The following is a 13007-nucleotide window of genomic DNA, read 5'->3' as shown; positions in this document are numbered from 1 at the left end:
ACTGCAGGCTACAGCCAGTACACCATGGCTGTACAACCACATACACACTGCAGGCTACAGCTAGTACAACATGGCTGCACAACCACATACACACTGCACGCTACAGCCAGTACACCATGGGTGTACAACCACATACACACTGCAGGCTACAGCCAGTACCACATGGCTGTACAACCACATACACACTGCAGGCTACAGGCAGTACAACATGGCTGTACAACCACATACACACTGCAGGCTACAGCCAGTACAACATGGCTGTACAACCACATACACACTGCAGGCTACAGGCAGTACACCATGGCTGTACAACCACATACACACTGCACGCTACAGCCAGTACACCATGGGTGTACAACCACATACACACTGCAGGCTACAGCCAGTAAAACATGGCTGTACAACCACATACACACTGCAGGCTACAGCCAGTACAACATGGCTGTATAATCACATACACACTGCAGGCTACAGGCAGTACAACATGGCTGTACAACCACATACACACTGCAGGCTACAGGCAGTACAACATGGCTGTATAATCACATACACACTGCAGGCTACAGCTAGTACACCATGGCTGTACAACCAAATCCACACTGCAGGCTACAGCCAGTAAAACATGGCTTTACAACCACATCACACTGCAGGCTACAGCTAGTACAACATGGCTGTATAATCACATACACACTGCAGGCTACAGGCAGTACAACATGGCTGTACAACCACATACACACTGCAGGCTACAGCCAGTACACCAAGGCTGTACAACCACATACACACTGTAGGCTACAGCCAGTACACCATGGCTGTACAACCACATACACACTGCACGCTACAGCCAGTACACCATGGCTGTACAACCACATACACACTACAGCCAGTACAACATGGCTGTACAACCACATACACACTGCACGCTAGATCCAGTATCAGGTGTCTCGGGGTGTATACACACTGCAAGCTAAATGAAATATAACATGTTTGGTGTGTATTTTACATCATTATGCAATGGAGCTTATCTGGAGCCATGTACAAACACTGCAGGCTATATACTGTACTACAAGGCTGGTGGTGAATTCTGGGCATCACACCTATCTGCTGAGAATGACCATCACACACATGCCATTCTACACTGTAGACAGTGAATATGACATTCCAATCATGAATTGTTTTTACACCTTTTGTCAGACCACATACAAACTTGATACTTTCCTGTCAACAAGGCCATGGACATGAAGGAGTCGAATCATCAACATTTTCAGAGTATTGGCAACACTGAGCAGGAAAACTCTATCTGAAATGTGGGATATGCAGATGGTCTTACTAAATAACTGTATAGCCATGTACTATTCCATCACGAAACCTGTAAGGCTACAAACAGGTGACTGGGGGAGACCTGGTACAAAGGACAACACTCCAGCAGAGCAAATACCCCATAGTCCTCCCTATACTAGGATTCAATGAGATTACATGCTCATCAATGGTGCATTCATTCAAAAACACGAACAAACTATTGCTTTAATAAATCTAAAGATAAGCAAATCTTTGAACAGAATTCTTATGTGACTATATAATATGAATATGAAAAGGAAAAGGAAAACTGAATGCTGATCACTCAAGCCGTGACCCAATGAGGGATTGTACAGGGTGGAAACACCTTCTTAGCCATACTGTAGCTGCAAGAACATTATCAATGGCCAGCCTCACACAAGGGATGTCAGGAAACAATAGAGGGTGGATCAGACAAACTGACACACTGACTACTACCACCTAGTTCACATGACCACTACCACTTTGTTGATTATGTGCGTGTTTATTGTTTAATGCCGAATCAGCAATATACCATCTGTATGAAGGTGGCCTGTAAATAATCAAATTTTTACCAGACAACCTAGTGACCATACTGATGTGGTGACTGATATAATGACTGACATTAAGTCACCTCTGCCGACCAGCATGAGGCTGGTAGGGACCAACTGTCAGGGTACTGCCTGCATCCAGCCCTGGCTGCACCTTGTGAATGATGTTTCCTCACCATGCTCACATTGGGACTTGCTATTCATAGAATGCAACATACAGGACTGTAAGAAGATGTGAAGTGGGGGAAACCTCACAGCACAGATACTGTGTTCACGAGAAAAACACTGTGAAACACAGAATTCACTTTTCACGCAATATATTAGAAATAATCCCTCGATTGTTTTATTGAGACTCTCCAAATGCATGCAGATATGGAACCCTAAAATTCAAGGCCTATTCAAGGCTTTTCAAGGTTGCTTGCTGTCATTTTCAAGGCTTTTTTGTTGGGTTATTAGCCTTAGTGTGTCAATATTTGATTAAATCAGCATACTATATATGAATAATAAGACCTTAAAAGCAGTATGATTATCCCATATTTTCCAACAAGATTTATATTTCACTAACAACAAAAGTATATTAAGTCTGGCATAAATTCTTCAGGGTCTTTGGCACACAAATCTATCACCGTCATAAATCTAAATTATACATGTCAAACATCTTCGCTAGATATTTGTGTGTGCTTTAATACTTTGACTTACAAGTATATGTCATTTTGTACAAATTCAAGGCTTGTCAAGCTATTTTGGTGATTTTCAAGGCTTTTAAAGGTTGATACTAAAAATCCAGGCTTTTCAAGAGGGACATTATATTTCAAGGCTTTTTTCGAGACTGTACTCTTGAGTTACCCTAGAACCATGGTAATCCAATAGAGCACAAGTAGTTATCCCAATCAAATAGACAGGGAGAAAATCAGACCTGCAACATTTCCTTTCACCATTCAAACAGGTGTTGAGAACATTTTAATACTACTGTAGGTTAGAAGGTAGACTGTAGGTAACAAACTTGTGCTAACAAAAGGCAAGGGAGGGGTTGGGACACCGGGGACAGGCAATACTGGTCATATCGGACAAGTAGTTTATGTAACATGACAAGATTAGACTAGACTAGACAGGTGTATGGCATGTCTAAGGGACAGCAAGCTAATGAATGAGCCCCCTTTAGCATTGTTAAGGGAGTGATGACACAAAATGACACAAGTAACATATTGTTACCCTCCAAAACCTATTATTTTAAATTCAGTTTTCATGATGGCTGCTGATGTTTTGGAAACTCCAGTGCTGTGTCCAAGATTTATAAACTGTAGCAGATTATGTAGATAAACTGCACCATGTGTCCCCCAGGCCAGACATATACATAATCTACCAGGCAAGACTTTGGTATGTCTTTGGGGGCATGTTACAAGTAAACAAGTCATTTCCAACTCCACCATTGTCCACAGCCCAGAAGTGTTGATTCTGGCCACCTACTCCCTTGAAAAGTGTAACAACGATGTTGTTCATGATGAAAAGTACTATGAACTACAACATGTACAAAATGAGGGCATCCTTCTAAATGGAAGTAGACAAAACAGCTTTATCTTGCTTAACATACATAGAGGACATATAAAAACATGGAATCAACCGGTGCTGAAACTGTGCCATTTGTCTGTTCAAAGAAACCCCCAACCCGAATCATTTTCATTCAGAAAACATCATGTCCACAGTTGGCATAGGTGACACAGTTCTTACTATCACTAATATCAGTGTTGTAATCCCACAGTGGCAAGGCTTTTGGTGTTACAAGTGATGTTATGATGTTGATAACCGTCAAACCCCCTCACATGCACAGACCTGCAAGATGGACAAACTTGTAACCTTGAACCACCATCTCACAGATGTGATTACACAATCTGTGACATGGACATATCATTATGACCTGTTGTGATATCACTAGACACTGTGCCCGTCAGTAGTTGACAGCTCAGACTTAAGCATGACATAGCATGTTTGAGGGATAGAAAGTGACACTAACCAGATAGCCAGGGTCAGTTTGTCTAATGACACCAGTGTTAACGAAAATAAGAATGAGACAACTCGGATGTTAAAACTTACAAATATTCTCTCCTTCCCTCTCTCTTAATGCTTAGTATAATGTTAAAAAAAATATGTTTATTCTGAAATCAATTATTATAATGCATCTTTCAACTGTTCAATACATATTCATGAAGACATCTCCTCGACTTTAAGGTGGTGATCTACAACTTTCACGTGCATGTACATGCACGGTGCACAATCTGGATGTTTCTGAGCTTGTTTGGAGCATGATACTCATGCACATTTTTTAATGTGAACAGCACACAATAATTTTTTAACTATCAGGTGCTCATAAGAACAGCTTTGTTAAACTGTAACTATGCATTAGCAATGCCATGGCAAGATGGAAATTAACTTCTACGCGCAGTGGGTGTGCTGCAAACAAGAATTGCACAAAACAAAGTTGCCAGATATTTTAATGTTCATCGAAACGCCAATACCATCTCTTCGGAGACGTTATCTACAGCAGGTGTTTGAATAAGTCCAAGTAATTCATTGTTTTTCAAATATTTTAAGTCTGAGATTTTGATGTGTTTGAAACGAAATTTTCCAATCAAAGACATATTTGATAAAAAATGCATTGAAAGAAATAGATCTGTCCTGATGAGGAAAATGTATGTGCGAGTTGTTTCATTGTCCAGTGGTCATGCATGGCTTGAAGTGCAGTACATGACAATGGCAATGCTACACAACCTACAACCATCTGTCTGTGCTGCTCACAACGTCACATGTCTGCTGAGTCAGCCGCAGGGGGGGTGGGAGGAAATGATTCAACAGCTGCTGCACTCAGCAAGCCATCCCTGCCTTCCACACACATAGGAACCAGCTTCATCAACCATTCAGCCATAACTGGGCGACAAATCATCACACAGGTGACACATGTAGCACTGTGAACACTGCTCCAGCAGACCAGCTAGTGCTACTATGCACCACATGTGACACAGTTGATCCACAGAACCACGTATGACACAGTTGATCCACAGAACCATGTGTGACACAGTTGATCCACAGCACCACATGTGACACACTTGATCCACAGAACCATGTGTGACACAGTTGATCCACAGAACCATGTGTGACACAGTTGATCCACAGCACCACATGTGACACAGTTGATCCACAGAACCATGTGTGACACAATTGATCCAAAGCACCACATGTGTGACACAGTTGATCTACAGAACCACATGTGTGACACAGTTGATCTACAGAACCACATGTGACACAGTTGATCCACAGCACCACATGTGACACAGTTGATCCACAGTAACACATGTGACACAATTGATCCACAGAACCATGTGTGACACAGTTGACCCACAGCAACACATGTGACACAGTTGATCCACAGAACCTCGTGTGACACAGTTGATCCATAGAACTCCCATCGACTCCATGTCACTTTCTACCGAGAACCATACACTGACCCCTTGCATATAGTAATATGCAATCACTGGTGATCATTAATCAACATCACACTTAGGCGTTGTTGAAACAAACCCATCTACTAGAGTTTATCAAAGTCAAAATGTAATTCATGAAATCATTTCTTACTGAGCAAAGTACAGTTGGACAGTTGAGTGTGCAGCACACATCAACGACAGTGACATGCATGCTTGCCCCAAATCAATATCTATCCTGCAGCATCTTGCAGAGGCCATCCAGAAACAAAATCAATGTGTCAATGGTTATGACTAACAGCAACATATTACTGATGTAGAATTGTTTCACCTGATTACGAGTTCATGCTGGATAATGCTGTGCATTGCAGATTATTAGAGTATAACATCACTATGTATGCTCGTTTTCAAACAGTACGCTGGAATGCATGTCATTCTACAATATGACAGTATTCCCATCTAGAAAATGTAGATTACAGGAAGTGCCGTATACTCAAGCATGCAAGGAACAAGTTAAGTGCACTGCGCGATGGACTCATCCTAAGTGGAGGTGTAACGTTACGTTGAAGTCTCGATATGATGTTTCCCACTACTATGAGTATGATACAATTTGTATCCCGATACAGTACACTTATTTTACAAGTCGATGTTTTTTACTTTGGCAGGTGAATCATTTGTTATTAAATTTCAGAGATCAAAGATGGGATATTGTAGGGCAGAAACATATTGAGAGACAGACAGAATTTATGTGGCAAATTAAGCTACATGAGGATATTCATGTAATGAAAACACACCTCAAAAATCACTTTTTCCCTATGCACATTTTAATCAAATTTGATCTGATGACAATTTTGCATAAGAACAATCGCATGCACTGATTATGCATCAGCTGATGTTTGTAAATCATGTGATCATAACCATGATATCAAGATGGTGCCTGATCAATTCATCTCGCTCGGCAAGACATTATCGCTATAAAATTAAAAAGACATGGTCATTTGATGATATATTTGTTTCAAGAAACAAATGTTTTCAAAGGTAAGACTAAATTTTAGTGAATTGGGATTGTTATTAGTCACGTAAAGAGAAGTACTTCTTAGATACTAAAAAACTCATAACACAAGGATCTGTACATTAACTGAGGACCCATTGAGGTTTAAACCTAAACATGAGTTGAATTGCTTCCTTACTTTTGTATACTTATTATTCAAATATTAGTCATACTTATACCCAAGGCCCAAAGGACATCGCTAAGAGCCTCTCGCCTGGGCTGGAATTACAAAGGATTTAAAAAGCTACAGTCACAGCAGTCTATGTGTTGTTGTCATTCAATGAACTGGCAAATGTGATATGCATAAAAAAGCGCAAATGGCGCAGAAAACACAAGACCACAGTCGTCACAACCACTTCAAATTTCCATATAAATAGACACATTCGTTGTCACGTGACCGATACAGCCATATCGATCGATCTGCAACGGATGCAGCTTCAGAACAAAGCTGTCCCTCACAATGAAATGTATATATTCATTTGCATCACCAAATATTAACGCACATATAACACGCGCACGTGATAACGGCGGTGATCCATGTGTTGCCAGAATTAGCTGCTGGTGTCAGATATATGAGCAACTTGGCCTATTCTTTTAATTCCAGGAAGTGATCTTATGCGAAGAAAGTACTGTCATTCAAGCGCGCACACGTGAGAGAAGCCGGCTCACAGTGCGTGCATTTCTACAGTTAACAGTTGTGCATTATCGACGGCGACGCCCGCTCTAAAAATATAAATATGTCCATATGTGTCAAATATAGTCGTACGGGGTCGTCAGCCCACGCAAATTCCACTTGAGCTCAGACTGATTCGATATCACGCGCAAAGTCATAAGACATCGGCATGATCGGTAGGCCTAAACGCTTACACCGTAAAAGTAGAAAACTTACCGCCCCAAATGCCCAACTTGAGTTGCGATGCATCCAAATTCTCCACATAATCTCCAACGAACTTGTTAATAAGTTCCACAACAAGAGATTCGAAAACCATTTTGAGTTGTCAGAGGGACTAAAACCGGCCACTATTTCATTAAAACCAGGAATAATACTCCAGACGGACTGCCTTTCGCCGCCTCAATCGGCCATGATGTTTTCGTCAGTATGCTAATGAGGTCACGGGTTTTCACGGTCCAATGGCTAGTGACTGTTTCAGTGCCGAGTGCGAGGAGCTGTGTGGGATAAATGTTTCGGCGTGTTATAGCAGATGCGCTATCAAATATCATGTTTCAGTTTCCGTATATTCTTCGGTCAATTCAGTTTACACCGGAAGTAGTATTTGGTAATACGTGATCAAGGTCAGTAATGTAGATAAGTAGAAATGGCTACAGCCCGAGTCCATCCAGACATTTTCCGAAGTTGGGTTTCAGCGAGGTGTTCCCGCATCAAAGCATACAATATCTGTAATCGTGTTATTACAATTCAAGTGTGTACATATATTGATTTCTTTTTATGGGCGATATAGATCTAATTATGATGTGAATGGGTATGTTTTTGTTTCACAGTTTCAACCAGGTGACCATTCATTGGGTCCTGGCACCCACCTGACTGGGCTTGTAAAAATATCACACTGTTTCTCTAGTATTTTCAGCTTTATGACCGCATAGTTTATTTATTTTTACTATGTTATTAATAGTCATTTTTATAGCATATTTAAATAAAATCATTTATAGATTATGTTTATACCTATTCACATAAAACCCTACTACTATAAGATATGCATGAACGAGTCCTTCCTTTTCGGGAGCACCCGCAGCAACCCACAGTCAGCCTCAACAATCAAAATATATAGATTTGTTTCTGAATGCGTTGCACTCTGTAAAAGAGAACAATTACATTATCTTTTAATAGATTTCAATCAGTCTTTACGCAATTTGAAACCAGTGTGATTACCGTGTCAGTGAGCAGACTTCAATTGAATCCCCAAGCAATTATGCGCGTGCATGTGTAGTTGTTATGATTACACGGAAAGTTTAATTCATTAACGCCATTTAGTGAAATGCGTCTAGGTTTATTGACCTCTAATAAAACGAAAAACCTATAATGTGCATGCCTTATAGATGTGATAAGTTTAATACACGATAGAAGAAAGAAACGCTTCTTAGGCTTGCAGGTTATTTTCAGAATGTTGTTTAGGCTCAATCGAATTCGTTTTACAACCCGCAAACTATTTTAAGATTTCTTCTTGTCACCCCCAGCAGCGGAGGGGTTGAAATAAAACTTTTCTTATTTTGATATGTAGAAACAGGGATGTCATTTTCTTTTTTGCCGTGGTCGACAGACCCGTACACCTAAAGATTACTGAACGGTGTCGCCTAGGTTTGATCCATATAGTTTACAGTATTTATAGGCACACTATAATTATAGAGAAACACAAATATACAATAGAGAAGCTATTTGAAAAATAACTATCCCTGCACGCGTTTCTATCGTTAACACGGTTGAGATACAGATTCCACTGTTGATCTACTTAATCCGCTATAAACACCTAACTCTCTTATTTCATAAATAGCACCTTATTCCATTTGATGAATGCCCACACAAAAAATCGACAGCACGCTATTTCTCTCTGAAAAGATTTATGTATCATCTTTGAATTTGATGTGAACATTAACTATGCATTCTTGAATAGAGTTCTTTGATCGAACCTGAGTCCATACATCTAGATTTGATCTCCTACTACTGAGAAGGCACCTCTGTCCAGCATCGCTAGTTACGAGTCTATTCCAAACTGTTGGGTCAGATGGATAGACGGGCGGAATTCTTGTACCCCGTGTGTGAGGGAACGTTAAACGTTGCATGACGCCAGGATCAGTAAGAACACAGCTCCACCACTGTGGCATGTTACTTGTATAATGTTAGGTGAAAATAGTTTCAGTATTGCCCACCTCATAGAAGAGAAAATACTATGGTTTCAATGTTGAGCTAGGATACTTGTAGTTTTAAACGCGCTAAATTGAATTTGAAATCTAACCGGTGAGGTGAGGTGAAATTGGGTTTAACGTCGCGTCCAAGATTATTGCAGTTATATAGCGACGTACATGTACATGTATGTGTTTGTGTGTCTGCTTGTACTAGTCCGGACTGATGCCGTTTTGTAGTGCTAGCTCACTGAGATACCATGCCGCAGTTTAACATGAATACCCCACTCAGACACAGTATACCTTACTCCGAGCCTACCAGTCCTTATTTTAGCCCCTTAATGCCGAGCGCCAGACAAGGTAACAACAAGTATACCATCTTTCAACGTCTTTTGGTATGACGCGGCCGGGGGATCGAACCCCGGACCTTCCGCTCTCCGGGCGGTAAACCAAACCGAATTTTTGCGTTGGCAAATATATTGCAAAAAGCGGCAGAGTTGATTTCAATTATTTAAGTGGGTTGTCTATCTGAATTACGGAATCACCGACAACAACATTTTTCTTTATCGATAGTTCACGTAAAAGACAGTCATTGAAAGCAGAAGTACAATTCAATAATTGTTTGCTTTCTAGGATATTATTACCGGTTATCCGTCCCTCTTGAATTAATGTCGAAAGCTCCTCGCCAAGGCCCAGAAACCCACAAAGTTGATTCACTGGAGACAGATAATCCTTGCAGCTCGAAGGTTTTTCTCAAGGGGGTACACTATGCCCCCATTTCACTACGACCACGAATACCGAATACCACCGAATAGGAAATGTTTCATGTTCATAGATATATCTCAATCATCTCTTGAAGTTCTTAAATGAATCTTATTTGATTCCCAAACATTCGTACAGTTCGCGGGAGTTCGTCGAATCGGCGAGAAAGTTTTTGTTTGTCAAAAACTTTCGTGGAAGGGTCCCCGAATTGCAATTTCGTGGCTGTATCGTAATCCATTCGTAATTAATTCTTATGTTCCGTAACGGCTTCTTGGCTAGTCTTAGCGATTCGTGGCTACCAAAATTTCTTGTCCCCAACCCGAAAACATCCCGAAACAGCCACGAATGTCCCGAGTCAACGACGAATCATGCAAGAATTAAGTAAGAACCACATTCGGCATATTCGTAACTTAGTTGTAGGTGGTTCTTACAATTCGTGCATGATCCGTACATGAATCTTGTAATTCGTACATGTTTCTTAACCCATTCCTGGCATTATTCATATTTTTCAACCCGATAAGCCACGAAAGTTTGCATTATTGGTCGAATCATCACGAATTTCGAAAGTTTCCGATTCGGGGTGATTCGGGATATTCGAGGGCGTAGTGAAAGGGGGGCATGTGACATGCATGCAGGTCACATAGTGTAACCATCTCACGCCCATGTTGTTGTATCACCCGTAACCACGTTGTGTGGGCCAAGGAGACGCCCCCTGTCTAAATGTTCAAGATATAAGAGTATTCTTTCAAAGACATTTGATGTCGCGTATGTCAATATTCTCGAGAACATATGTTCGAGGAAGCGGCCGTATAATAATTCGTTTCCCCTTATGATTTATAATATATCTGGTGTGGTGTGTGTGTGTTGCCTGTGCTGAACACGATCCCCTATATTTAATTTTGACAGATAGTTGAAGCTGTTTGATCGGCATTTCTTACAAGCTGACCTTTGACAAAGTAAACAAAAAGTTAATGGATAACAACTTCTTTAGTAAACTGTAATAGCGACGTTTCGGTATGGATCTATACTGTCACTGTCACAGTAAAATAAAGAAGTTGTTGTCCATAAATATTTTGTCTACTTTAGATAGTTTAAATATTTATATTTTACGAATACTTACTTGGAAATAGTTAATCTCATTATAATCAGATCTTAGTTCTCGCTACCGCTTAAGGAAGATCTGAGTACACCCCCATATCAGTTTACGCCAGAACGACCTTTCGTGAACTTTGACCGACCAATGAAATGACACAAGAAAAGTCGACATTAGCCAATCAGAAAGCAGCTTTCTCGAGCTTTACGGCGCGAGTTTCAAACTGGCGACTACCATTCCAGAGAACGCTTTGAAAAATATTTTGACCAAATTCTCGATTGAAAATTTGAAAACTGAACAAAAGAACATTCCGGAATGACTAATAGATGGCCGAGATTGTATGGCAAAACCTCCCAGGGGCTATGTAAAGTATTTTCCGTTCAAATGTTTAGCCCATATAACGAAAGATAGAATCAGCCTTGTAGCCCTGAAATGTCAGTTTGATTATCCCATGTTAATCTTTGAAACGCCCCAAAACACGAAAACAAATTAATTGAAAAGAAAAACCCAATTTTGAGTATAGCGCATGTGATCCACGTGATGCGATCAGAGCCTGGCACCTTCGTCTCTATGTGTCTGGATTGTTGCCATGGGAAGATTGTTCCACTCTTCAGTATGAACATTGCCGAGTTCATGTAGAGTTGCCGAAAGGAAAGGGCGTCGTGAGAGGGCGATCTGCAGCTCGTTCCACATGTGCTTGATTGGGTTGAGGTCTGGTGACGATCTGGCCACCCCATGCCAGGTCCGATTGCATACAGTCTCGCGTACACACCCAGACTGCCATCCTTGTAGCGCACACCTGTCATCGTGTCCGGGGGTAGGACATGGAGATCGGTTCTTCCAGATCTACTGGTCGCAAACCCAAATCATGCTTGAGCTCCCCCCATAGCGGCTATGTACGGCTACGTTGGAATCCTGACATCCACGCCATACTCGGCCTTCAGTACCGGAGAACAGACTCACAGAGACGATTATGCACTCTCTAATAGAAACGCGTTCCGCAGGTCATTTCTGAGTGTGGTGGCAGTAACGAAGTGATGACGTCTTGCTGCAATGATAAGCAGCCTGTCTTCCCCCTGTGTGGTGGAACGCTGTCGACCACCGGCATATGTCACTGATCCAAACGTCTGGTATCGATTCCATGCCCCGCTAATCACACTTTGGCCAACACCAAAGACGTTTGCAACGTGACGTTGTGTTGACCCAGTTTCTAGCATACCTATGCATCTGCCTAATTCTTAGGTCAATTGCAATCTTTGACGCTCAAGGGGCATCAGTGCATTCAGTTGCTGCAATCCTCAGTAGCAAATATTGTTGTCCTCTCTGATAATGACATGCAACGATTCTGTCACAATACATCCACACACACAGGATATCAAGGATCCCATGCACATTGTGCCCATGACTGCATGCCTGTGTTCGTTCATCAAGTAACTGATGTCCCGAGGAGGTCAGCTAATCATTCTGTACCAGGATATTTCAATCTTTATATGTTGGGTGATGTTTTTTATATTGCCACAGTAACCTATTTGAAACAACCTTTGTCTGAATGAACATAGGCTTATACCTTGTTAGTCATGACATTTCCAGAATCACCCAGTTGCAATTACTATAAGATGTTCATACCCATTGTTAATCCCCATTGAACTGTACATTGACTGTCTTCCATCCTGAACGAGCAGTGCAACTATGTAACTGATTAATTACTGTTGTTAAAATTTCTGATTTAATCCATATCAGGTAACCTTGGATAGCCTTGGTCCAGAGATGAAAAACGCTCTGTGCTCCGGGTTACCAAGACAACAACCACTACCACTGTGTGCCGACCTGGCACACAGCGCTTCTTGTATGTATCTACCTGTATAAAGTAAATACTTGTATATACCGCAAGCCTTCGAATCCAATTTGTC

General features: G+C 41.2%; 1 protein-coding gene across 4 annotated transcripts in view; it reads right to left on the bottom strand.

The window, feature by feature from the left end:
* LOC139461037 (intermembrane lipid transfer protein VPS13A-like) overlaps positions 1 to 7498 on the bottom strand; it is a 142129-nt gene extending 134631 nt beyond the window's left edge. For all 4 annotated transcript variants that reach the window (XM_071242534.1, XM_071242536.1, XM_071242537.1 and 1 more), the window contains exon 1: positions 7276 to 7498. In XM_071242534.1, the coding sequence (XP_071098635.1) occupies positions 7276 to 7375 (100 nt within the window). In that variant the 5' untranslated portion in view covers positions 7376 to 7498. The remainder of the gene's footprint in view (positions 1 to 7275) is intronic.
* Positions 7499 to 13007: the final 5509 nt, after the last annotated feature.

The sequence above is a fragment of the Haliotis cracherodii genome, unplaced genomic scaffold (genome assembly GCF_022045235.1).
Source record: "Haliotis cracherodii isolate W230 unplaced genomic scaffold, xgHalCrac1.p SCAF_14, whole genome shotgun sequence".
Classification (NCBI taxonomy): Eukaryota; Metazoa; Mollusca; class Gastropoda; order Lepetellida; family Haliotidae; genus Haliotis; species Haliotis cracherodii.
Note: the sequence above shows the minus strand (reverse complement) of the source record. Positions and strands in the feature narration are given on the sequence as shown.